Source organism: Sciurus vulgaris (genome assembly GCF_902686455.1).
Source record: "Sciurus vulgaris genome assembly, chromosome: 3".
In the NCBI taxonomy this organism is placed as follows: Eukaryota; Metazoa; Chordata; class Mammalia; order Rodentia; family Sciuridae; genus Sciurus; species Sciurus vulgaris.
Genome location: NC_136463.1, coordinates 158,310,644 through 158,338,413, shown reverse-complemented (window position 1 = coordinate 158,338,413; position 27,770 = coordinate 158,310,644). Strand labels below are relative to the sequence as shown.

Genomic DNA, 27,770 nt, shown 5'->3' with positions numbered 1-27,770 from the left:
AGGTGTCCACGTGTGCACAAAACCCTGAAGTCACCAGTGTTTGCTGTTGACAAAGCCAGGGGCATTGGGTGAATTGAATGAGAATGATCTAGAGCTGTAGAAGCAGCTGTGACAGAGGCACAGATACAAATCCAGGTTCTTAACTCCACACTGAGGCCCCACGGGCAGTACAAAAGGCCTCCTCTCCATCGGATGAGACTTTTCAGAAAGCTAACCCTACAACACTCTGACCTATGGGGCCTGCCTGTAACAGAGTAATCAGAAGCACTATTTCCAAAGCCACAGGTGCAACCCAACAGCTTGGGAAACGTGATCCGATGTGTTCATGTTTGCATAAAACCGGAAGGATGGGAATATGGACATCAAGAAACTCAGACTCTAGTTGGTAAAAGTAATTTTGGCTGGGCCCTTGGGTCAGGGTGTGGCAAATTCAAGTGCTTCCTGGATCCAAGTAGCCACTGTCAATGAGGGAAACAGATTGGAGATGGCAAGAGAATAAGGGGTGGTGTTGATGGCCATGGGGATCTTGCATGCAAGGTGGAAAAGGGCCCTCCATGACTGACTCCAGCAGATTGAGGCCTAGAGAGGAGGTGACCCAGTGTGACCAGGTGTCTCAAACCCCAGGGCCACCCCATAACAGAAAGTCAAAAATACCCATGTAAAATCTCCAGGCTTGTAAATGTTGGCAACTTATTAAAAATGCTATAATAAGGGGTGGGGCCTGACCTGGCTGCAGGCAGTTGGTTTTGACCTGGGCTCTAGGTGATTCATTCCTCCATTCATTTGCTTGTTTATTTGCTCATGCCAGTCATTCATTCAGCAACCATTTGGGGAATGAATGGAGTTCTGAGTCAGGCCCTGGGTGGGGTGGAAAAAGTTCTGGAACTGGTGCTCAAGCCGAAGTGTTGTGGGGCGGCGTTTTCATCTCAGGGCTGCCCTCCAACAAGATGCTCCAAAGAAGCCAATAAACTGTTCCTCCCATTTCTATACATGCTCCTTTGCACTATTGTAGGTGATTAGGCGCCTTTGTCAGGCACTCTTCAGGATACCATTTAATAAAGCCAGGAGCTGAAGGAAATTGCTAAATACGCTGAATAGCTTTTTCACGGTCGACTTCCCACCTTTCTGCTATTAAATACTACGCACATAACCTTTCAGACGTCCCTTTGCCTTGTCTGCCTCTTGCTCAAAGTAAATAGCAAATAACCTCGAAGCGTCCTAATTTGTAAGTTCAAATTTGTCACTGTGTCATAGAATCTCAAACTCAATTGTAAAGCCAGCTATGGGTGGCAAGGCCAGGAGTAAACATTTGGAAGCACAAACAAACACACTAACAGGTGAAGCAGCCCTGTCAAATTATTTGGCTTCAGCAGCTCAGCCCGGCCCATTATTTTTTCTGTTATCCTTTTGGGGGAGGAAGGAAGAAATGAACCAAGAGTGAGTTGCTGAAACGGATGGAAATTGGAAAAGCCTAAAAAAAAAAAAAAAAAAAAGAAAAAGAAAAAGAAAAAGCCATGTGACTCAAGGAGAACAGTTTCTGAAAATATTAGGTAGCAAAATGGGTCAGCTGATTGGTGGAGATAAACTTCAATTCAGGGGACCAGTGAGCAAGTGAAGAAATTGCACTGGTCTCCCTTGGTGCCTACCGTGTTTGTACTGGGTACTTCTAGGTAACTGCCCATCAAACGGCAGCGTTCCCCCAAATTGAAGCCAGATGTCAGAGACTTCAAAGGGAAGGAGGCTGAGCACAGGGTAAACTGCCTCAACTCTGATCTTCCGAGGGCCAGGCAGGGCTTTGAAATGGGAAACCTGTTGCTCACCATCACTAGGGCAATTTGGGGCAGGTTGGGGTTGGGAGGACTATCAGGGGAAGAGGTCATTAGCAACTGCCCAGCTGGTCAGAAAGCAGGGCCAGACTGAGACCAGGCTCAGAAGGACAAGGGATTAGAGGGAAGTGTGAGTTGGCCCCCCCAGCTACCTGAGTGACCTCTGCCAAGGGCTTCCTTTCTTTGGGGCTCAGTTTCCCTGTCAGTAAAAGGGGGCTTGGTCTATCTCTGTGATTTCTTTTTTTTTTTTCAAACCATGGGTCACACTCTTCGGTAGGTTGTAGAATCAATTTAATGAGTCACGAAAAGCATTTTTAAAATCTGAGCTATAACATTCCACAGTGCATTCACCTAGTAAGGATAGCACTGCTTTGGAAACTTCTGCTTCAGTTACTTTTACCTATGGCAGCTTTGCTGGGTACCAGATAGCAATCTAAGCACTTTATATGCTTGATTTTATATAATCCACAGAACAATTCTTGGATTATATAAAATCCCAGATAGACTATCGAATCCCTGTTTGCCAGCTGAGAGACTAAGTCACTTGTCCAAAGCCATGCAGCCAGAGATGGCAGAGGGGAAGGACTGGACATTGGCACTCTATCTTTGGAGTCCAAGCACTCAACCACACACTCTACCCCATGTGTACACGTGGATGTGCACACTTGTATGTGAGGAGGGCTGTGATAGAGATTTATCTTAAATTGTGGATCATGGTCAAACACATTTGGAAGCCACTAGCCTGGAAGCTCCTGGATCCTCCACAGCAGTGACTCCTGATTCTAAGGCGGCAGTAAATGAAGCCAGTTTGTGCTGGAGGTGGGATTTTCAACACCTGTGAGATGGCAGGTGGAGCAGGCTGCAGAAAACCTGGGCTTTGTCCTTACATAAGGGGAAGTAAGAGTTTCTCTACGAGGATGTATTTGTTGGGGCTGCCTGCGATTCAGAGTGAGAGGGGCTAACTTGGGCACGCCTCAGCAGGGCTCCTCTGTGCCCTTGGAGCAGGGAAGCAGGCAGCACTTTTCTCCCTGGGAGCCAAAAGCACTTCTCTGACATGCCCTTATTAATCCTTCATGCCATCCTGCTGGGAGAGCTGGTGACAGGCAGGGCACAGACAGGAAAATGGGGATACCTGGGGCCCTGGTGGGGAGGGGCAGGACAGCTCAGCCTGCTGGCTGCTCCTGCCTGCACGGGGTTGGGCCCTGAGCCCCAGGTGACTCCTGTGAGTTCATTGTGGCAGACAGTGAGTGAGCTCCAGGTGAGGTCTAGTGCCAGCTTTGCAGAGGGAGGAGGGCCAGTGCCTGCAGGGGAGGTGGGATCTGACTCAGAAGGGTAGTGCCTGCCTTGGAAACGAGGAAGGGTGGGTGAGCTCTGCGGCCGCACCCTCCGAGAGAGAATTAGAGGCAGTGCCCGAGCCTATGCTGCCCAAGACTCAGGCTGAGCACTGGGAAGAAGTCCTGTTCCCATAGACTGCCCTGCAACCAGGTCCCTCCTGAGCAAATAAATGCCTTTTACAGATGTGGCTCTGAAATGAAGATGCAGTCTCTTAGCCACCAACATCTGGAGGCCAGATTCAGACACAAACCGATTACTGTATTATCATGACGGTATTTTTTCTGCCCTAAGTCAACAGCCACAGCCCTCTGGCCTGAAGAGTCAGGGTCTAATTGAATTTGGGTGGGAGATGTGTGGTTATGACTTGTTTTTGCGAGACTTGGGGTGCAGAACTGAAGCGATCCCTTAAAAAGGCAAAACACATCCCTTGGGAAACCGTCCCAATCCAGAGGTGGTCTGAGCACATGGCAGGGGTTGGGGGGCAGGGTTCTCAGCTCATAGAGCTTTACCAGGGATGGCTGCCCCCACCATCCCCTTCCAAGGCATTCTGGGTTGCCAGGGTCACAGGGCCACGTGAGTGAGGCCATGGAGGAAAAGAGCCTTACCTGTCCAGTCACAGCCCAGCACCTCCAGCCGCATCCCAATGCCTGCCGGAGACCACCTCTCTGGGTACACCCTCACATACTGTGCCGGAACGGGGTCAAACCTTCGCATGTCAGGGGTGTCATAGTGCATGTTCCCTTCAAACAGCTGCAGGGAGACAAGCCATCAGACCTTCCTGTGGGCGACCTCTTCCCGCTTACCCTCTCCCGACCACAATCAACCCAGAAGGCAGTTCATGGTTGGTCCCTGGGACATGATGACTTATGGGAACTTCATTTTCAGACCAAGGTTATTCCTCATTTATGAGGTGATTAGGGACCCATAAATACAAAAAATAAGGAGCAGAGAAAAGTGCAATTGTCAGGTTATGTCTTTTTTCCTGGGCTGGACACTGAGGACTTGGGAAAGAAAGTTTGAGGGTTTTATTCTTGTGTTTGAAGCTGAACTTGGTTAAAGAGAAAAGACAACCTTGCCTATCCTGACCACTCTGAATTCCTTAGTTTATTGGAAAAGTAATGCTTCTTCCTCTAATGCATGGAAGTCTAGACTTAGCAAGTCTCTGCTGACCAGCAACTCACTGAGAACCTGAGGGCAAAATGACTACTCCAGTGTTCTCTGGTCACACACTGCTCAAACCTTTGTTTAGTAGAGATAATTCTATCAAAGAGACCTCACCTAGCACTCTGATGCAGGAAAGTAATGGCACTCGGCCGCCCTGGTTGAGGTTGGGTGGGGTCCCAACCCAGAGCTACCTTGGAGTCACTCCTCTAGGGGAAGGGTAGGTGTTGGGGTGGCGAGGAGCAGGGTAGCCCCCAGGAGTGCTGCTGGATCATTCTTGCTGCAGGGTGCTCTAGGTTCGAAGTTCCCAAAGTGGGGTGCTGTCTCAGGGAGGCCAGGCTCTGACCTGGCCAAGATCACCTCCTTTTACAAGAAGAGCCAGGGTCAGCTCTCCATGGGGAAGCCTGTGGTTCAACCTCTCCATCCACTGAAGACTCCAGTTACCAAACCCGGAGTCTTTCCAGACCTCTGAAATTGTGAGTTTGGAGCTTGTACCAGCATTGCAAAACCTCCAGACCAGGCCTGGCCTCTGCATTCAGAATGGAAACATTTTCTTCGCAAAGGCAGCTGACCAGAGACATGTAATGACTTTCTTTTTTAGGGTCCTGCTCTTCTGAGGAAAATAAGGGATAACTTAGAAGGGAGGATCAGAGCAGGAGAAGAATCCGAACAGGGACAGAGACATGATGTTCTCTCCCCGCCTTCACCTCTCTGATGGCAGGGTGGGTTATCTGGCCTGAACTTCTGGCCTGGAGTAAGTTTCTCTGTATTCTTCCTTTCCTCAATATGAGGGGCAGGAAAGATCTAAGCAGTTAAGACTAGGAAAATACAAAGGGGAGCAGCAACATTTTAAAAAACAGTTATTTTTGGAAGTAAACTCCTAGTTTCTATAGTTTGGCCTCCAGAAACCACATCCTCTTGAGGTGTCTGGCCAATTTCAAGGAAACTTCATCTGACAGAGGGTGTGAGGGTGTTGAACTTTATAAACAAGCAGTGTAAGTAGGGTTAGGCATTTGGATTTGAGTCAGATTTTTAGTTTCTGAATTGTGGCTTGGCCACAGGTAAACTGTGTGGCTCTGGTTATGAGACAAAGCCTCAGTTTCATTATCTCTAAAATGGGAGCAACAAAAATTGTCCTTGTGGAGAGGCTATGGAGTTAAGAGACTCTAAATAAGATAATATGCACCGTGCCTGGGACAAAGTAATCTCTCAATTAATATTTGGGTCATTGGATTGCAGGGGTTTGATGACGACTCTTGGATGAGAAATCAGCACTCCCAACTCCTTGCACGCCACTTAGCCTCCCTGTTTGGGGTAAGGCTACAGAGTCCTCTCAGGACATCCTACCTTTGGTTGCTGGGTTCTGGGGTCCTGGACGTATTCCCAGTCCTTGCCGTTTAGACTGTAGGAGACTTTGAACTTGCGCACAAATGCCCTGGCTTCCACCGCGGTGATGCTGTCTCCTCCACGGGCTCCCTGGATGATGATGCCTTTCACTGTCTTGGGTGTTCCCAGGTCCACCTGAAGCCACTCCTCACCTGGCTGTGCCTGAGGGATTCGAGGGAACCAGCCCGAGCGGCTGCTGACCAGGCGGGCAGCGCTGGGGCTCCAGAGGTACTCCCGGGTGGAGGAGGCCGAGATCTGGGAGTCTGCGATGAGGCCTGAGAGCATCCCCAGCATGTTGGAGCAGGGGGCGTCTGCGGAGAGAAAACGGAGGTCATGGCTGACATGCACAGACTGGAGATCACCCCCCTGTTAGGAGGGAGCTGCAACAGAAGCCCACTGTCAAATACTTTGGGTCAGCACTGATTTCTCTGCATTTCGAGGTCCTATATCCCTGTGTTTCAAAGCCTGAACTTGGAGTCAGGCTGCCTGGGTTCATGCTCACTCTGCTACCTACTAATCAGAGGTCCTTGGATAATTTTTTAATTGTTCTGTTGCTTCAGTTTCCCCAGATTGAAAGGAGAGATAAAAGTTGCACCTACTCCTAGGTGGTCATTACCAGGATTCTGTTCATCACCACTTGGCGGCCCTTAGGTCAGTGCCTGTGTATTTAAGTCTCTGATGGTTGGAAGCTGTTTGTATTTATGACTTTGATCCAGGCCTCTCAGAGGGCCTGTCTGTGCATCCTGTCCACGCCACCAGTCCCTTCTGACCCTCTCAAGCACCATGAGCACAGGGGAGCTCAGCAAAGCATTGAATTCCTTCCTAGGTGAACACTTTGTTGACTACATGGAAACCTTCCTGGGGTCAGCATCAGGTCTTTACTTCCACGTGTGTTATGAAAGATCTTTACTGCCTGGGGCCTTCCTACATGTTGTTCCCACTGTCCCAGAGCTCTTCCCCTCAGTCATCACTGGATAACCTTTACTTGCCCAATGAATAAGTGTCACATTCTCAGAAAGGTTGTCCCCAAACTTTGAATCCACAGTGAATTAAGTCCTCACAGTCATTCCTTCTCAGAGCATCCTGTTTTTCCCCTTATGTACATCTTCACTTATAATGACATATGCATGCATTTATTTTCTATCTTGTCTACTAGCCCTGAAGTTCCATGAGGCCAGAGAACTCATTTGTTTTCTTCACTTCTCTTCCTGCCAGACCCAGCGTGGGGCCTCACACGCAGCCTTTGTGGAGTGAAAGAATGAGTGGAAAAGATATGAGTCCTGGTATTGGGTAGGGCAACAGCAAGTATATATTAAACTTTTGCAAAACTGAGCCAGGTTGCTTCCCTTCTCCAAATTCACTGGTTTGCTCTTTTCAAGCTTTCAGGGAGTCTTCATTAAATCCTTGCTAGTTAACCTTTGCTGGCCTGGAGCACCATACAGAAAGGTCAGAAAATAGCCCTCTGTGTGGGATAAAGATGATCGGCTCCCAGGAGAGGGAAGCCAGGCCTTTCTGTAAAGGTGATAAGACCAGAGAACTTGCATTGAGAAAATGTGGGCACAGGAACCAGCTCTGCTGCCTGTGGTTGGGTGGTTTGGGTCAAGCTGTTGGTCTCTTTGAGCCTTCGTTTCTGCATTAGCACCTGCCCCGCTCACCTCCTAGGGCTGTTAGGAAAGTGGGCCAGATAATGTACAAGGAAGGGATATGAATGATGCAGAGGCTGTACTAATGCAAGGAGTTGAAACCAGAAGCCCCACACAGGGCCACACCCTGGAACGCTCCCTGTCAGATCTGGAATGACTAGGGGCCAGGCAGGTAGGTGGATACACCGAAGACCCTTTCAGGTCAAAGAGGCAGCTTGCCTGTTCTGGGTGGAGTCCACAAGACGAAGGGGATGGGACTGTCCACAGATAGCTGGCACTAGTCTTGCCACTATATGTTTTACCCAGACCACTGTATCAGCTTCCCAAAGATATCTAGATACGACTCTGGTCCTTTCCATTTGGTACTTCTGGGGTTTTAGCTCATGTGAGCATCTGTTTTTTCCTTCATACAACCTCCCCCCCCATTTTCTCTTTTGTTTCTTCTTGCCTTTTGTTTCTCTTTTGTTTCTTCTTGACCAGTGCCAGGTATACCTACCCTCCCTTCTTCACCAGGTAATGCCTGCTGCCTTCTGCCCTCTGACCTCAATCATCAACTCCTTAAGGAAGTCCTCCTAGGACCCCTGGGCTGGGTCAAATCCCTTGAGCTCCTGTTTCCAAAATTTATCATAGTTTTAATTTTATATCTATTCATGGGTTTGTTCGCTTATTAATCTCTGCCCAACTTGTTCACAATAGCCTCACAGAACTGGTTCTGTTGTACTTACAATATGTCCACAGTGCTGTGTGTAGCTCTTGGCCCCAGCTTGAGGCAGCACAGAACACTATTTGAGAGCAGAGGCTTTGGACTCAAATTGCCTAGAGTCAAACCCTGACTCTACCATTTACTGGCTGGGTGATCAAGCTCTTTAACTATTGGTTTTCTTATCTATAAAGTGATAACAATAACATCTACCTCACAGAATTCTCATAAGGATAATAAAAGATAATATACTTTAGGTGAGAACGAAACCTGGTTCTTAGTTAGCTTTCAATGAATTTTAGCTAGTAGAAATAGTAGATGCTTAAGAAAAATATATCGGACGAGTGAATGAACGAAAAGATAGCCTGGTAGGACTTGAGTCCTTAAGCCCATCCTCCAGGACATTCATGTGGTAAATTCATACAGTTTCTGAAACAGGGAACAGAACCCAGGATGTGGTCAGTAATAGAGAGGGCAAGAAAAGCATAAGATCCTCTCACCTGTGACCCGGCAGCCAAAGAGCTCCAGTCTGAGAGCGATGCCCGAGTGCCAGGTCTGTGGACGGATCCTGATGAACCTCGTTAGCAGAGGCATATGGAGCTTGTTCAAAACCACCTCGGTTGCATCATTGTTGGCTTGGAACACCTGCGACAGAAGACGCAAAAGGAAGTTCCTGAAACCCTGGTTGGTAGTGTAGCCCCCAGAGCAGGCTTTGAAGAGGGTCGGAAAGTTCTGTTGAATTTTATTTCCCTCAAGTCTAAAAGAATCATTGGGGTTTCTTGTTTTGGGTTTATTTTAGAAACACCATGAAAAAAAAATTAATTTCTCATACTGCTCCAACTTGAAAATAATAAATGGTCTTCACAAAAATGTTTGGAGGGAAGGAAAATTTTGCCTCTGGGCTGAAAGTAAGCAGAGGAAAGATCTTGACAAAGAAAATACTTCAGAAGCTAAGAAAGAAAAAATCAGAGTTATCTATTAAAAAGGAGTGGACATGTCACCTCACTCTCTAGCTTGGACTTGACAATCCCTCTTCCTCCTGGTTCAGGCATATAGAAATATTTGCAGGGAATTTTGTAATTATAAAGTGTTTCACATTTTTTGATGGTTACTTAGACACTTTCTCACTCCATGAGTGAATGAATGGGCGAGGGGGCTGAGTCTACCACCAACGCCCCTGGGTCAGTCAATACTTCCTTGCTTCTCTCTGGTCTTTGTTGTAGGTCACGGTTGCAGGTGGTCCCTCAGAGTCCTGCTCTAGCTTCCTCTCACTCTATTCCCCGCCCTGCCATGAAATCCATCCCTGTCCCCAGCTGACCAATATATCTCTTATGGGAGGAAAGGCTTTTTGGAGTAGTTTCTGATCCAACATGGTAGACGCAAGTCCTGGCTTTCCAGATGGCCCAAATCAATAACTGCCATATGGACCTTATGCTTTTTTTGTGCTCTCCATTTAAAAAAAAAAAAAAAAGTAATTGGAGCAAGTATATGTGAGTTTCTTTTGGTTTCCCTGGGTAAGGGAGGAGGGAAAAACCAGCCAACCAAACATCATTTCTAAATCATGACTGTCACAACTATAACAACCAAGGGACCCTGTAAATCTACTTATGGCCAACTCTGCCTCAACAAGCACCTTCTCCTGTGTAGGGAAACTAGATGCTTCAGCTCATGATGGCCAGGACATGCTAGGTATTTGGAGCACAGACAGGGCTGTGACAGAGGAATGGGAAATTGGTATATTTGAATGCTTTCGAGTCAGACACTGGGCAAACCCAGTTGGGTCTACAACTGGAGGCAAGTATTATGTTCTCCACTTTGTTGATGAGGAAACTGAGGCTCAGAGATGCTTGTCTAGATCCAAAGTTTTTAAGTTAATGGTTTCTTAAGTTAACTTTGATGTCTTTAAATAAATTTGCAGTATTTATGCTAGTGGCTAGGAGTCATGGAACATTTAATCATGGGCTAAATGGAAGTAGAATTGTTGTCCAGTGATATGACCCCAGTGTGAGTTTATAATCCCATCATAGAAAAATGAGTAATAGCAAAAGAAAGCACAGACAGTTGCAGACAGTTATCAACATAGTCCTTTCTTCTCCATGTCCTGTGAACCCCACCATTTGGCAACCTTGACTGCTCTACATTTCCCATTTGCTAAGGTAAAAAGTTTAATAATAGACCATTTAATAATAGACCATGATGGTATATTTGCAACCAAATGAAAGAAAGTGGCTTACTCCAGAAAAATAAAGAAGTGCATCAGCCAACTTCTGTTTAAACTATTGTTCCTGGTGCTAAGTCCACCAAATCTGAGGGGTTCCTGCTCAGCCCACCCAGCTTGCTGCTCCTTCTGCTCCCTGGGGAGCTCTCCCACCCTGGATACTAAGGCTGGCAGTTCCCCCCTCTGCTGTCTTGATGACAAAAGGGAGCACAGAGGAAGAATTGGCGACCATTCCTCTCACCCAGGTTCAAGTCTGCTGCTTCCTGTACAGTGACTAAGGATTAGGAGGAGAGAGAAGATGGCCTGGAAGGGAGAAGGGTCAAGGAAATAGAGGGAAAAGGGCTGGAGGTGCACACCTGGGAGAAGGCCTGTGGAGAGAGGTCCCTGACCCTCTGCAATCCTAATCTCAGAGAAGGAACAAAGCAAGAGGAGCCACAGCACTCAGGAAAGTCCTGGCCTCCCCATTCTTGTTTCTTGCTGACTTCATGCTGACAAAGGGTTCCCAGATTTGAGGAAAGGGATGGAGGAACTGATTCCAAAGAAAAGAGATGAATCAGTTCTCCCAGAATTCAGCATGAGACAGAGGCTTTTTGTTTATTTTGTTTTGCTTTGGCAAGAAAGAAGCAAATGCAGCGCTTTGCTGATTTTAGACGGGCGCTGTGAACAGCAGGGGGACACCTCTGGATGCTCCCTGTGGACAATGATGGTGACGGGCTTGAGGCCTCCAGCAGGAGGTGCTAAGGAGTTCATGTGGGGGAAAAAGCTTTATTTGTCGTGTGAATATATCACTGGAGAGCTGAGTGGATTTGAACTTGCACACAACCACTAATCCACAGCATACACACCATGCTGGTAGGGTTTAGAAACACAGCACGTCTTATGTGTTTTTAATATCCAATTTTATCTTATCTGACCCCGTCATTCCTCAGCCTTGGCAGATAATACGAAGAAACATTTCTTTTTCTCCCTTGGTAAGGGAATGGTCGTGTAGCTGGACCGTCTTTGGGAAAGTGGTGTGGTGCCAATGTGGCTGCGTGTGAGCATGGGGGTACACCCGCTGGGGAGGGGCTGGCATTCCCATGGATGCATGGGGCCCGGGTTCTGGGTGAAGCCCCTCGATCTGCACCCACAGTGACATCAGTCAGGAAGGAGGCAAGCACAGGGTTGATCTTTAGGCTGTCTGCCTGTGGCTTGCATGGAACTTCATTCTGCTGTTCTTTTGCTCTCTCTTCTCCTGCCCCTGCTGTCAAATGAAGGTTCTTTTCAACTTGGCTTCAAATTACTCTTCATGTTTGTGAGTCTGGTTTCTTATTGGTCTCTTGTTTGTTCTTGACCTTGTACTTGTATATGTTCCCTATACTCCAGGTCCTTTGCTGAAAGAGCACTGTGTGTGTGTGTGTGTGTGTGTGTGTGTGTGTGTGTGTGTGTGTGTGTGTTTCAGTATCGGGGATTGAACCCAGGGCCTTGTGCATGCTCAGCACGTACTCTACCACTGAACTATATCCCCAGTGCCTACCATCTTCCTTGAGATTTCTATACACCTCTCCTTCTGAGTGTGGCAGAGTGGACAAAACAAAACAAAATCCACTGCTGAATCAAAAGCAAGGAGCCAAGTTCTGTTGCTAGTTAGCTCAGAAGGTAGGCAAACACCTCTACCTCCTTGGGAGCCCCCAATTGCCTCCTTTGATAAACGTGGGGATTGCTTGAGTTGATTTGTCATGTCCCAGTTTCTAAGCCTTTCTTTACGAGAGTTTTCATGAACTGCTCCAAGGGTGTCCACTGTGAAAAGGCATTTCAGTTACTCGTTGTCCCTTAGAGTCAAAGTGATTTTTGTGGACAAGTGCTGTGGATTTTTAATACACTTCAAATAATGCCTACAACACATGGTGAGTGCCCCATTCAGAGGGAGAATATACCTTGTTGATGTGTTGGTTCAATAACAGTTCAAATTATTAATAACCAAGAGTAATGAATAACAACGCCTTAGTCCTTACCTACTGTCTTTTGCCCAAAGATATCAAAGTGCAATTTATGAAAATCCATTTTTAATGAAATATTAAGCAGTTTCTATTTCTCCTGACCCAATGGATTTACAAGGTCTCTATTTTTCTCCCTGTAGCGCCCCTATTTATAGCTGATAAATGCTATCATATATTATACATCTTTATGACTTTCTCAATGCTTCTGTGGTTTTAGAATCACCCTTCATATGTTTTCTGATCAAATTCCCTGAGATGGATTCTTGGCTTCCAGTCTGGGCATCGCAAGGTAAGGGGTTGTGTGCATGGGAAACGATGCCAGGAAATTGGTTTCACTCCCTATTCTCTGCCGACTCACTGAATCACTATAGGAAAATCAATAAACCTTAGATACCTTGGTTTCTCCTTCAGGAAAATGATAATAGGCCTGCAGATGGACACTACAGTTTACCATCACTTTCAGCTGGCTTGAATGCCTGCACAACACCCAACAAATGGGTCCTTGGACAACTTGGAGAATTCAAGTTCTGAAAGCCATCGATTCCCAAGTCCCACCACGAGGCTAAAAATTTTCAGGCCATTACTTTGCCGTGAGATGTTCATAATGCTGAGAAAAATCAGTGGATTGTCCATATACATTATACCCAGATAGTCCCTAAATATTGTGTCTAGATAGGCATATATCAAATGCAATGTGATACATTTTAACATCTGTTTTAAAAGTGAGATGTCAGCATACACATTTTTATTCATTTTAAAGAAAAATACTACTACTGTAGCTAGACAACCAGGAGTATGTTTTAAGGTGACCCTAGCTTTCTGGGGATGGGATTAATTATGTTGTAATTATTCAATATGTGTGCAGGTGTATTTGTTAAAAAAGAAGTTACTTTGGGCATAAAGATTTCTTTACATGCATCTCTGCAAACCAAGTTGAAAAAACAATTCAGGACGCAAAGTGGTCTGGATAATCCATTCAGTGCCTCACTGAATTCTGAACATAATCCAACATTTTCCAATTGATTCTTGAGACCTTTGTTTTATTTTCAGTAAGACAGAATCTGAAAACCAGCAGCATTTCATGGATTTTCTGATTTGCACCTCTGGGGGAGGAGGGGTATCTGCCAAGTAAATCGGCTGCTCTCCAACATCCCAGTTGGATTGTTATCTACAACCCCTAGGAAAGACAATCAGCATGTGCTGACTAGGCCTCTGCATCCACAGGACAGGGACTATATGGACTATATCAAACAATGTAAAATAAAAACATTTGTTTGTTATATATAAAATAAGGAACATCTAGCTAGAAAGCACCAATTGATGAAAAGGCCATCCTTTTCCTGTTTCTCACCCACTTTTAGTCGCATCCTCCCCTCCTTTGCTGACATCCTCCTTAAGTCTTGTGTGAACAGTATGTAGGGACTTCGGCCCCACTGAGAACAGTGCACATGGTATCCTGCCTGCCTCCTGAGGTCCTAGGCAGGGGCTTTTCTGCCTCACCTAATTCCTTTCCTATATACTGTTCCTCTTTGCTATTAGCATCTAGGTGCCCAAAGTGTAGATGCTACATGTCATCAATCTTGCCTCAGAGGCCAACAAGAAGATTCTGGCAGTCTCTGAGCTCCTTGGAGCAGAGGCCCCATGAAGTCTCAGGCATTAACCCACCTATTTAACTTTCCTAAGTGAGGTGGCCTCTTCAGTGGACAGATGCAGAACCTCCTCATGTCCTCTGCATCCAATCTGAGTTGGGCTTTGGAATTCCATTTGTGCATGCCTGTCCCTTTACTACTATGATGGTGTGACCTACTGTTTACTTCAATCTTGCTGTAAATATCTGAATTCCTCCAGCCCCAGGGGCTGCAAAGAAAGCAAGAAAATTTTTCAAAGAAAACACTGTGCAGGAGCCCTGAGGTAGAAATTGTGCATGAGATGTTCTTCAGCATTTTTAAAAAATAAATATTTCTCTCCACTAATAAATGTTTCATTGCATCCAAAGTTCTCCTTTTCAATCTACTTGGCACAGATATTCAAGGAGGAGGAGAACAAAGCAGGCAGAAAAGAAGGGTGGCGGGAACAGTGGGCAGAGACTGGGGAAACCACTGTCATGTTTTGAAAATGAGTCTCAGAAACAATTGCATCAACTCATCCCGATGCCAGACCCAGAGCCTGTCCTCCCTGCCCCCACCTCAAATTTCCTCTAAACCAGTCATGGGTCTACACATAAAAATAAATTGCTAATCAATGAATGCCATCCTATTTAATTAATTTGTTGCATCAAACAGGCAAGGCGGGGAGGCCGCCATTGCAATGGGGGAAAATGATGTTAAGGTAATGGGCTCTGCCCCTGCCCCATTTGTAAATCATGGTCTTGACATTTCTCTCTTAAAACTCCCCCTTAAAGACTACAAAAATTTTTTTCTTTTAAAGCTGCCTTCATTCTAGTGGATATGGGAATTCAGCCAGACACAGAATCAGAAGGGATGTGTGTGTGTGTGTGCGTGTGTGTACATGATATATATATGTGAGTAGGTCTACGGGAGGGTAGGGATGGGGGCAGGGCTAAGATGCTCCCAACAACCAAATGCTCATTTATGACTAGGATGACCTCGGCTCTCCTCCCCGTTTACTTTAGGGCTGTTTTTGTCATCAGGCAGTATTCCTGCCGTGACAGAGGAGACAGAGGAGTGGGGCGGTTTCTTCCTGGGGGTGGGCGGAGGTGGGTGGGATGTGCGCATCCCCATCTGTGCGTGCCTTGTGGGACCGATAGATTTAATGCAGGATTATGTTACCCCCATGGAGACGCTGAGCCCTGGAACACAGCCTACTAACAGGATTAGGGTTTCAGGATTTGAGACAGGGAAGATCAGGGAGGACAGGAGAGGAGAGCAGCTCAGGGACATGGGGCTAGAGCAGAGATGGGCTGGGGGAAGAGAGCCCTGTCAAAGGATGAGTGAGCTGGCAGGGAATGACCATCGTCATCTGGGAAAGATGGAGAAACACAGACATCCTACCTGGGTGGGACAGACCCTCCACACCTGAAAACCTAACATCAACGTTTGAAGATTTGTTTTCTAAGGAGGAGCCTTTAACTCCTGAGTGGGCAGAAGGAAGCCACCGTCACAGGAAATGAAGCTGCAAGTGTCTCAGCCACCAGCATAACTCTTCCCAGGTAGAGTCTCAGCAAACCACCCAGAAGAGAATGGTGACAGCAGAGCATGTGAAGACGCACTAGATGAGGCGTCTCTGGGGTTGGTCAAGGAAAGCACGTTCTCAGCCCCAGCAAAATCATAGCACCCCTGCATACTTCCTTCATGAGTTCTTTCCCAGCAGCCTCTGTGCACAGCCTTGGCCTGGGGGCATGGGGGATTCAGCATCTCGACCGTCAGCGCCAGGGATGCTGGCCTCAGCTCCTGGAGACAATTCAGCACCCATGGGAGTTGGGTGCAGCCAGGCACAGGAGCATGATAGAGAAAAGGTTCGATCGTATGTATAATGAAATTTTCCCTTGAGCTTCCTAAGTGCAGAGGCTAAAGGTCTGAGCTCATCCAGTGGCAAATGGATAAGGGACAAATTTAATTACCTAGGGCACTGGATTCATCTCAGTTATAATGAAGGGGGGCAGATAAACTGAGGGACTTGAACTTGGAAAGGCATCGCCCCTCTTCAGAGCACACATAACCATGGCGAGCCGAAGCGGCTGCACCTATGACTTCTAAAGGCTCATGTTCTTTACTAGCTTGTGGTCTGGAACATCATCCATGTCTTTATACAGCAAAGCGATTACCACAGAAGGAATAAGAGCAAATAAGGCATCCACCAGGAGGTAAAAACAAACCAACCCTCAAATTATTAATTGGAGAAAAATTGCTTCCCTACCAGAAGAATGAAGCTAGGATGGATGACATTTATCTGGGGCAGCTCAAGTGCAGGCCCATTAGATTCAGGGAAAGGTCTGGATGACTTATCATGGTCCCTTTCAGGCCTATGATTTTAAAGGAGGCAGATAAATGTCCCATGGGGCTCTGTTGCTTTTTAAATTGACAACTTGCTTCTGCTCCAGAAGAGCTGTGTGTGTCTAATACATAGTCTCTATCTGCAGAGAGCCTTCCATCTACAGATCTCCAGGTGCCCTTCCAACAGTGTCTGCGGCACCACTGAGGCACGGAACTGGGAAGAGAGATTTCCAAGGTCATACAGTGCATTATCTGAAAAGATCTAAAGTAGACACCATGTGCTTCTAACTCTTCGCCAACTGATCTGGGGGCCTGGTTTTCTGATACTACTCTCTCCTTCCAAGTCTCTGATTTAAAAATGATTGGTTGTCATCTAGAAAATAAATATAGGACAGAGGATGTTTGAAGTTGGGGTGATTATTTGTTTTGGCGGGATGTAGCCAAATCAAACAAAAAGCAACTTCTTTCAACTCTCCATCCTCCTAATACTGCGATGGAGCCCAAACTCCAAAATGCTGAGCCTAGCATGCTAAGCCAGGCCGTGCAAGCATGACTTGCCTTCAGACCTCCATTAGAACCCAGTCTCTCCAGGAGTATGCACACCTCTCAGCCCTTAGACTGAACAACTAGGAAGCGATTCCCCTCCAGGTACAAGAAGAGAAGCAAGGCTGGGCAGACTGTTGAGAAAGCACCTGTCTGCAAATTAAAGCCTTTCATGGGGACTCCATGAGTCCCTTCTCCCTAGGGCAAGTGTTAGTTTCTAAGAGCTTCAATTCAATCGGTGAAAGGCTATGAAATTTGGAAGCAAATAAGTCAGTGCCTGAAGGATGCCTGAGCTTCTTGGAAGTCATCCATATGTTAATACGAAGCTTAATGCATTCTTGCCACTTATGATGGGGTAATTCTGACTGCTGGTGGATCTAGGCCTTACCTTATCCCTCTCTTCATCCTTCAGTTCTTAAACTGGTCATCAAGGTATACAGAATTTCTCTGTTGTCCCCAATTTTGGAGACTCTCTCTCCAATGCAGACTAATGGGGCAGGAATCTCAGAGGAAGGCAGGACCTTGACCAAGGACTCATGCCTTTGAGCTCTGCTGTTATTCTCCATGTGCCCCTCTTGGTATGTGTGTACATAACTGTGCCTATAATTACACACACATACATGAACCTTCCATTACTCGATTGACAACACTGTCTACGTCTGGGATGTTACTCATACAGTTGGTGAAACCAAAAGCAGTAGTTTCTGCTGTGGTTTCTCAAGAAATGTATGTGAAGCAATTTGTATAATCTCAAGGAGCACGTGGGTTGGGTATGGGTTCCATCAGGCAGATGAGCTCTCCGCCTTGTGGTTACACCATAAATATGCATAAGGAGGGCCCGCCCTATGTGAAAATCATAGGTTCCATATTTATGACATGTGGCACTGGCTGAGGATTTGGGAATGTGCTGTGCATGTGGCCTGCATAGGGGGCTGTATTTTGCCAGGAGGATGCTCATAGTCCCCAACAAGAAGTTGCCTTGCTCATAGGCAACTTTAAGAATACCTGTTGGATGGAAAGAAACTACGAGGAGCCAGCTCACTGGCTGTGGAAGCTGAAGAAGAGTTCCTTAGTCTTCCTCACTTCCTGGCAGCAAGAAGAAAGTCATTCCCCTGTAGGCTTAGACCTTGCCCTACCCAGCTTGGGTCCAAATTGCCAGTAATGTTTTGCAAGGAAATAGCGCAGCCATCCCCCACCCCCTTGAGTGCTCACTAATCTTGTTTTTCTCTGATTTCCCCAATTCCCTGACCTTTGATATGCTGCATTGGTGTTGACAATGACCAGGGAATTAAAATCAAATTTCTAAATTTCTGCCCCAAACGTCACAATCCCCTCTTCCCTATCAGCGTGCTGGGAAGGCAAATGCCTTCGCCCCAGAGCTGAGCAGCCTGCTGCCTTCCTTCCTGCTTTGCTTTTTCTTTAGGTCCTGCTGTCTGAATTTCACTTTCAAGCCCGCCACTTAGCACCAGTTAGCTTGGCACCATGCCCAGCTTCCAGAGGCCACAAAGAGAAACTCAGTGGTAGTACCAGCGAGGAGGAAACCTCCCCACACTGCCCCCAGGTCCCCTCCTCACCCGGCCTCCCCCTCATGGCATCAAATCAAACTGCGGCAGACTTGACAAATCTATTTGGCACAGTTTACTCAACTATTTCAACCCCAACAGCCTGGAGAGCTGCATGGACGCACCATGAACAGTGCAGAATCTGCACATGAAACACAGATATCTGGGGGAGATCCACTAATGAAGGGGCAGCAGAGAGCACCCTTGCAGGGGAGGATGGAGAAAGCCTGCTGGCTGCCTACCACACACACAGTGTGGGGAGAGAGCTTGGGGAACAGGACAATGCCTAATTGGCCAGCTTTCCATTTCCCTGCCTAAGTACCAGGAGGATGAATTTCTAATGAGGAAAGAAAAGGCTTTTCCTCTGTCCCAGCTCCCTTTATTGGGCAACTCTGATTCTCTAAAACAAAAACAAAAACTCTGTTTCTTGTTGGCTATTGGGGAAAGACATTTAGCCAAGGGTGGGCAGAGAAGGCAAAAGAGAATGTATTCAATATGAAAATTGAGGAAGATGATTCTGAAGACCAGAAAGCTAAATTCAATTCTCAGGAATATCTTCCCTGCAGAATGAGTACCAGGGATAAAGCCAGGGAGGACAGCATTCTCTCAAAATGTGCAGTGCTAAGGTATTTCCAAAAGAAGATTTCCTACAAATGGTGTTTTAAATAGCATCCCGGTCCATCTGTGTGCTTTTAAAATCAGCTTATGCTACAGTATCCCTCTGGCCAGCGCTGCTTAGTCATTGAGTCTGGACAGGGAGACAGTCAGGTGAGCCTATCTTTTCTTTTCCCCCAGGGCCCACCCCTACCCAGCTGCTGGCCCTTGCTTACTAGCTGAGCTTCTGGGTTCCATGTTTCTTATTGAAATAGCAAGTGGAGAGAAAAGGCAAGAGTGGAAAAGAAGTGGACTCAGCCCCAGAGCTCCCAGCACCCAATGCCGACTCAGCTTGCCATTTCCAACTGTTGTCTGGCAACTCTTCCTAAAACCAAGTCAAAGGGAAACCAGGCCTGGCACACAGGTCACAGTGGGGATGTCTTTCCATTGCCAAGGACCTCACTCTCCTTACTGGGGAAATGGGGAGTGTATGCGTGTGGTGTGGTGAGTGTGAGTGATACCTGGGGATATCTAGAAACAGATTTTTCCACGAATAGTGCCATGTTACTATGGCGATTTAAATTTTTTTAAAAAAATCTCCTTTTAAAAACTTGCATTTCCCAAGTGACACTGCCAACATTATATAATGTTCAGGATTTTCTGGGTACAAGGCTTTCACTTGTACCAGCAGTTGTAGAGCAAACTTCCTTGGGACAGTGACAGGGCTAAGGAGATTCCCTTCTGGAAAAGCTCTTTGGCCACAGTGCTTTATTTTGATAATTCACATCCCAACAGACCAAGGCCAGGTGGGACTGTAGCACTGAAGAGCAGGAATCCCTTCCTTGTCCCTGGATTACCTTCCCAGGAAGGATGAGCAGCAGGACATGGCACTCACCTTCCTGACCTGAGAGCCAGTCAAGGTCAGCAGTGGCCACCGCAGCCAGTGCTCCTGTCCCATACCCGCCATCCCCACCCAGATGACACACCAGCTATTTCCAATAAACCCTCCATATGCCAAATGTGCTGTATGACCAGCACATCGCCAGCTGCAGACCCAGAATGCCATGTGTCTCAAGAAAGACTCTTATCCCTGTGGACAACAAAAGCCCCCCATGGCCCCCAGGGACCACATGTCCAGGAGCCGCAGACACTGAAGGCACCAGCCGAGAGGATTCAATGCCTCGCTGCTAAGCATGATGGCCAGTTCAGATTCCATTCCTGACAAACTGTATTTCTCCTCATTATTTATTGTCCTCTTTCTTCTCTGGGACACTGTGATTCCCTCTCAGGATTTGTGCCCTTTCATTTCCAGACCTCAGTAACTCCTGAACTGCAGTTTCGTGTGGTTTTGTGATTGTTAACCCAGCATGTGGAAGAGACTCTGGCCATAAATGCTCAATGAATCCTGTGTGGGGAGACACGGATGGGGAACGCATTTTCTCCTTCATTTGCAGTCAGAGTACACTCTGCAAGCGCTCTTGCTTTCTCTCTCTCTTTCTCTGCTGTGCAAGATGCAACAGCAGCCAGGCTGTCGGAGAAATGGTGTTTTCCGATCACTTTAGCATAAGAAAGAAGATTTTCAGGGCCAGCGTGTTCCTTGTCTCCATCAATTATTTGAGCTCCACTAAACAAGGTCTTCTCCCTGTGTGGGATCGACTTGAAGCTCCTCTTGCCCCCTCCCTCCTGTACCCTTCCAGCAAGCCCTCAAGATAGGGAACTGGATTTACCTTGTGGTTTTTGCCATGCCGGTATACCATCCAGTCTTCACCATTAGTGCTGACCTCCAGCTTGTAGGACTTGACATAGTAGCCATTCTGGGTTTCTCTGGAAATTGCTCCCTGTGTTGCAATGGCCGTGAGCACAGTTAGAAAGCGTAGGTCCACCTGGGGAAGACAGGAGGAGGAGTCAGCGGACCACCAGTCCCAACACAGGACAGCACTTGAATTTTTCTGTAAAGATATCATACTTGACTCACAAACTGGGTCTATGATTCACAAGACGTATTTGTAATTAGTATCAATTTCCACTGGATAATTAAACCCAACTCCTTGACACTTTGAAAATGTAGCTTGATTTTTTTTTTTTTCCTTCTCTTTCCTTTTTCTGCATGTCTGACTGAATGGTATTTAGTTTCTCCTAACCATTGAACATCTAGAATTATGACCCCTCCTTATTAAACTATGGTCTGCCTTGGACTGTGAAATTAGATGCTATTTTAAAGAAGAAATGAAAGGCTAAATCCACTCTACTCCAATCCAGTCCAATTCAATCCAATGTTCTTAGATTGCAAAATACACTGGTTGCAAAAGTCACAGCTCATAGCTGTCTCTCCTCCCCATACTCCTTTGCTCCATTGTGTCCTTAGTTGCTCAGGTCACCAAAAGGTCAAAGGGCATGCAGAGTCTGTCCAAGCAATTAGGCTTATGCATCAAGACTTGACCTTTTGCTCTACAAAGAGGATGGTAAACATTCTGAGGTTCCTCCACTTTCACAAGGCCAAACCCATTTAGAAATTGCTAGATGTTGTTTCTTTGTCAGCCATGTTGTTTCTTAGTGGCGGTCTCTATGTGAACGAAATGTAACTTGTGCACACTGGTAAAAATTCTACAAGCATCACTGGCTTCTTAATATGTGCACAGCATTATGAAACTTTCCAAAGAAATATGTGGTGCTGTCCATGTGTATGAGTAACAGGTGGAGAGCAGTAAGAAAAGTATGGGATTAAGGCCCCAAAATAAGGAATATAATCAATGGACTGCCAATCACAAAGGAAAACTTTCTAGAAGCTTTGTAAGATGAAAGGATTTTTGGAGAGGAAGAGAGGAGAGACAGTGACAAATGGCCTTTGGGTTGTGCTCTCAGAACCTCTGTGGGCTCCCTGGAGTTTCTAAGTGGTCGTTCTCCCTTTCCTGCTGTCTGCTCTGCAGTGTCCTTCTTAGAGCAGAGGTCACCGTGTCGCATCAGAGATAGGACAGGCTTGTCAGTGGGTCACAAGGCTGTCTGTGTATGTCATATAAGCAGACATTGCTCTGGTATAGAACCAGCAGCTTGCTCTTCCCCTGTTTACTTCTTCCCAGGGGATAAGAGCTGGACCAGTCTGCAGTGCCAGAGGATCACTCAACATGAGCTGCAAGACTTGCTCAGAAAGAAAGCAAACAATAGTCTGAAGAGACGCTGCAGAGCATCTGGGCAACTTGAATTTCGTTCCCCATAGTGACATTTCCCCATGTGTTCTTCTGATAGCTATGTGCAAAACCTTCCTGGCAGGGCTCTTGCCAAACAGCAAAGATCAGGAGAAGTTGTCATATTCACTTAGCACCCAACAAACCTGCCCTTAGGAAAATGCCCCCCCCACCCCAGTCTCTGATACCCGCTGTGCCAAGAATGAGGAAGCTCTAGAACCATTTATAGAATGTTCCTTGGATACTGATAGGGCAAACAACTTCTCCCAGGCCCATTAATCTCCACAAGAGCAAGGACAGGGTCCCTCTTACTCATCTATTTATCCCAGCACATAGCATAGTGCCTGGCAGTGCTTTCTGTGCCCAGTTTGGATAAGTGGATGAATGTAGTTCTCAAGCAGGCTGTATTTTCTTCGTGTCCTTTGCTCACTGTAGCCGAGGGGCCACCCCGCCATTCTATCAAGACACACACACACGTTGTATGTCCCCTGGTATCTGAGTAAGTACCTGGAGATACTCCTTGTTGGAATCCAAGTTGGGGGTCCAGCCATTGTCATCACCATGGAGCCGGCTCTGTTGAGGGGTCCACCTCCCATCGGAGTAGGTGGATGAGGCACTGATCTGTTCATTAGCAATCCGGCCAGACTCCATTCCCAGAGGGACATTGCACTGAAAGTCTGGGGAGTGGAGATGGTCAAGAGCAGAGTTAGGCATCCCGAGCTCAAGCCCTGGGGACTCCAAAACACTGCTCCCTTCTAGGGACAAGTCCTTGCAGGTTTTGATGAGGGATCCACTTAAAGACTCTAATTAAAAACTCACATTTTAAAAACAAACTATACCAAGACACAGAGCTTGACAACCCCTCTGGGTCTGAAAGAAACTAAATTGGACCTAAAAGAAATTAGGGTATGGATAAATAAGAATCATCATACAAATTAAAAATACAATCTAAGACGTAAGAACTGTTGTTGCTGCGGGCTACGGATGCTCTCAGATGCCAGATGCACCAATACTGCAATACAGGTAAATGTGAGATAGACTTCTGGCAATTTGGGTGGGCCAATCCATCGTGGGAAGCCTGCTTTATTAATAAACACCCAGGAGGCACTTTTGCATTTTTCTCTCTCACCCAACTGTCTCATGAGTTCTGGCTTACAGATTCTGCAAAGCATAAATGGGTATCTGTGGAACCCCTCTCTAGGAGCACATGCATGTCACACTACGGTCCATGCACTACCTGTCTGGGCAAATATACCCAGAAGTCACTTTCTCTGGCCTTGTGCCATCAGTTAAATTGTTGTCCTTCTACTGGATGTTTTGGACACCAACCAATATTTGTGTGTGCACGTATTTGATAAGAACCAGAAATCATTTTCAGTTATCAAACCTGTTCTTTAGCTCGGTGGCTCAACTAGCCATTTGCAGGACCTGCTATAATCTGCCATACTGTTTCTTTGTCCTAAAATCTTCATGAGCTCTTTGATGAAAAAACAAAAGCAAAATATCAGAGCTGAACCCAGTGACTTTTCTACAGGCCAGACTGCAGTGTCCCTAGCTGCATAGGTGGTGAGCTGTCCACACCGTGGTAGCTCTCATCATCCTTAAAGAGCATCTTTCTTCCTTAAAGAGATTGTGTGGTTTTCTCAGTGGCAATGGCCACACACTGAAGCACATGGCCAAGAGTAGCTGATTTGAAGATGGAGCCAGGGCCGGATGCTGACGGCCTGGACTGCAAATCCCATGAGAGCTGGGTTACAGCAACAGTCTCCAAGGCTTTGTGCGGCGCCTGGCATACAGCAGAAGCTCCAAAAACTGTATTTCTTGGAAGTATGAAGTGCAAAGCAGTTGCGTCTAGCCAGGGAATCTCTACTCAGGGACAGAGATGTTTAATGGTGAAACACATATATGCAAAGAGAGGTTTAAAATAGTTGAGTTTGGCGACAATGGCCTTGAGGCTTTGGGTAGGAGGAAAATGGTCCCAACTCAAAAAGTGTTAGATCCTATGTAGATTATCCCAGAAATCCTCTTTTTCACTCAGATGAGGAATGGGGGCTTAAAAGGGTCCTACAACTTTCCCTAAGAATAACTAATTCTTGGCTACTCTATTTTTTTTCTTTAAAGAAACTGGCACCCAGATGAACACTGGCTCTCTTTTTATGAGGGGGGGTACCAGGGATTGAACTCAGGGGTACTCGATCACTGAGTCACATCCCCAGCCCTATTTTGTATTTTATTTAGAGATAGGGTATCACTGAGTTGCTTAGAACCTCCCTTTTGCTGAGACTGGCTTTGAACTCACGGTCCTCCTGCCTCAGCCTCCTGAGCTGCTGGGATTACAGGTGTGCACCACTGTGCTGGGCTTGAACATTGACCCTTTGTTCCTGAATCTGCCTGGCATGAGGACGTGGCTCCCATTCCTTGAACTTAGGAGCCACAGCAAATCCAGCAGATTCCTATTACCTTCTCTCTCAGAGGTCCATTCCTTTTCCTGTCCCCCCTTACGGCCCTAATGCAAGGACACACAGAAGTTCCCAACTGTCCAACTCACTCTCTGGTGGCTCCTGGTGAACCAGGTAGTAGCGTGCAGAGAAGCCATCCTTGGCCACTGCCATGTCCGTGTGAAAGGTCAGGGAGAGGATCCCTGTTGACGAGCGGAGTTCGGAGGGTGTTTTGGTCCCACAGTACTTGCCAATCAGGGGGCCGACTGGATATGCAAGACAAAGAGAGGTCAGAGGAGATGAGAATATCAGACTTGGTTTTCCACACATTCTCCCTTCCCACCGTCCAATGCCATTTTATCCAGCATCACTTTGTATCCCTTGGCATAAGAACCAAGGAGGTGTTTTTTTAAGACCAATGTCTAATATTTTTCTTACATGCTAAAAAGGACTGTCACTGAGCTGGCTGCATTCAGTTCTCACAGCCCCAGAGATGGGCCAGAAAGTCATCATTACAACGCCTGCTCTGCAGAAGGAGAAACTGAGTCTCAGAGGTCATGGAAGGATTCCTTGTTCACGCTGCTGGGAAACAGAGCAGAGACTCAAACCCAACTAGCTTCCCAACTAGATCTCATGTTTTTCCCAGGAATTGAAATTGCTCTTGCTTGGACAAGTCCCCTCATATTGAAAAATACTTAGGATAATTGTAACAGTACTGACTGTACCCAAGATCTCTGTTGGCCTTCACTTGAGGCAGACAGATTCCTCTTGGCTTTGAGTGATGCACCTTTCCAACATCTATGATTATTTAGTCATAATAAAATTATAGTAATAATAATGATAAAATTATAGTAATAATAATAATGTAAGTAGCTAGCTTACATAGCTAAGACACAGATAGGTTAAGAAATGTGTCAAGGTTGCACAGCAGAACCAGGATTCAAGCACAATCAGTTGACTCCAGAGTTCTATTTGGTCACAGGGTTTGGCCATTGAGTTGCTTTCTGTCCTGATAACGTGGTGTGGAAAACGATATCACCTATAGGCTTTACCCTCCTTTCCCAAGTACCCACTCCAGCTCCTGTCTTCTTCCAAAGAAAATGTCTCCACCTCCAGAGAAGCAGACCACCTATCTATAATTTTTTTCAAACCATCCTTGGTGAAGGAGAAGCAGAGAAAGTTATTATGGGTCTCACAAGAACTCTAAGGAGCCCTGAAGTCTTGGTTCTCCCTTTTTACCATTACTAGAGCATCCATCCACAGGCAAAGACCTAGTGACTGAGTAGTGCCTTGTGACAGTGATGTCACTCACCATGGGGAATGCCGTCCCAGATGTCCAGCCAGTCATACTTGCAGTCTCCTTCTCCCACCTGCAAAGGGTCATGCTCCAGGTCAAAGGTCAGGAACTGCAGGATGATCTCCATCTTGGGTTTGGCCAGGATGGTAAAGGTGCAGTCCAAGTTGTGTGGGTACTTCTCAGGAAAGCCAGGAGATTCGATGGTCCCATTAGGGCTGGTGAAGTTTTTTGAACAGTCTTCAGAGCCTGTGTGTCAAAGAGAATTGTAGCATGAAGAAGAAGAAGGCTTTCTTTGCTGCCTCTGTCACACGGGTTATTTAAATGTTTGTACCCCAATTCACCTACTCACGAAGTGATATTTTTCTTTCTACTCAAGTGGCCCTTGGTACTATCCCCATCCACGTTTCAAGGCCTGGACCCAGCGCCTCTTTAGGACAGAAATTAGGGAGGTGCAGCCTGCTTGCTCTGTATATTAGAGTAAGAGCAGCTATCGAGGATTTGGGGTGTTGGGGGTGGAGAGAAGTGTGTGTGTGTGTGTGTCAGTGTGTGTGTGTGTGTGTGTGAGAGAGAGAAAGAGAGAGAGAGGGAGGGAGAGGGGGATTCTCTTGAAAAGAGGAACAGAGTCTTCTTTCTCAATTACTCAGCTGCTCACTCCAGAAATGTAAGTTATTTCAATCCTTAAGGAAGGCTTGCTGGTTGCCAGCAGGGAAAACAATGTCACCCCTTATTTATTGCTGACCTCAACACTAGCCCCTATTGTACCATGGCCAACTAAGTGCCCCCTCTCCCTCCAAGATCCAAGGTGCCTCAGGGGAGGGGCAAAGGGGAGCCTGGGTCTCATTCATGTCATGACTATATTAAAACGAGCTGCTCTGTAGTGGTCAGACAATTAACAATCGACGTTTTTAGCCGGTGGATCACAGCAGGGTGTTGGGGATGTTAAAGGCCGCTCCAGCAGCAAGTTTGGAAAAATGCAGCAGTGTATTGACATTTGGAAGGCTTCTGGTTCCTTTGTGGTGGGGCTGGCCTTGTTTCTCTCCTCTGCGCCTGTGTCTGCTTTCTGGGGACGCAGGGAGGCATCCTGATGACATGCGGCACACATTTGCAGGCTCGGACAGCAGCAGGAGCCCTTAAGATTACAGCAAGTGCGTCTCCTGGTGCCTCTAGGTGGAGTCATGCTTAAAAAGCCCGGGTTGTGCTCTCCCCCAGCCACCGCCCGCCGGGATGGAGCCTGGGAGCACTGAGACTCATGGGTCCACGGAAAGGCACAGAGCAAGAACTAGTGCAAGTTAATGTGGGTATAAATGCTGGATAATTAAAATGGATTTCATACAACACATTTGGATTTCAGAAAAGGAAGTAGGATTTATGAGGAGGATAATAGATACTCTAAGCACGAAGGGAAAAAAACACACACAGAAATACTCAATAAACCAGGTGTTTACTGGCAGGAAGTGTCCTCTGGGGATCACACTGAAATATAACTATGTGATGTCAATACGCTGATCTTAGCCCGCAGCGATGTCTTTATCTGCAGCTCCTGTAGCAGGCCCCTCTTTATTGACGATGGCTTTCTGGAACGCTGCAAATGCCTGACTTGGAAAAGGTGCCATGCAAATAAGTGGGAGAGGGGTCCTTGTGACTTTCTTTAGAGCAGACTAGACAGGAAATTCCAGTCTCCCCCACCTAACTGTCCATTACCCACTCCCATCTCCTGGTACTCCATGCTCCGTGGTAGGCCTGAGTGGCGTGGGAACTGGGGACACGGGAGGCAAGAGCTACCCTTCATGGCGCCACATCTCAGTGCTCTCTACTCCATCACTCAGAGGCACCTCAGCTGGGCCTAGAGGATGAGCTGGGGTGGCCTCCCACAGCTTTGTTTACCTCCAGTTCTTGAGGACCTCCTTCCTGGCCCAGGATGATGCAATCTGGCAAAGCCAAGCCCGCTGGCAG

The 27,770-nt window shown here is 46.7% G+C and overlaps 1 protein-coding gene across 4 annotated transcripts in view; it reads right to left on the bottom strand.

The window, feature by feature from the left end:
- NRP2 (neuropilin 2) overlaps positions 1-27,770 on the bottom strand; it is a 113,418-nt gene that overhangs the window by 48,399 nt on the left and 37,249 nt on the right. For all 4 annotated transcript variants that reach the window (XM_079132497.1, XM_079132498.1, XM_079132499.1 and 1 more), the window contains exons 4-10: positions 25,833-26,063; positions 24,631-24,786; positions 22,590-22,759; positions 20,628-20,783; positions 8,552-8,696; positions 5,670-6,019; positions 3,767-3,911 (exon numbers count right to left, since the gene is read on the bottom strand). In XM_079132497.1, the coding sequence (XP_078988623.1) occupies positions 3,767-3,911; positions 5,670-6,019; positions 8,552-8,696; positions 20,628-20,783; positions 22,590-22,759; positions 24,631-24,786; positions 25,833-26,063 (1,353 nt within the window). The remainder of the gene's footprint in view (positions 1-3,766; positions 3,912-5,669; positions 6,020-8,551; positions 8,697-20,627; positions 20,784-22,589; positions 22,760-24,630; positions 24,787-25,832; positions 26,064-27,770) is intronic.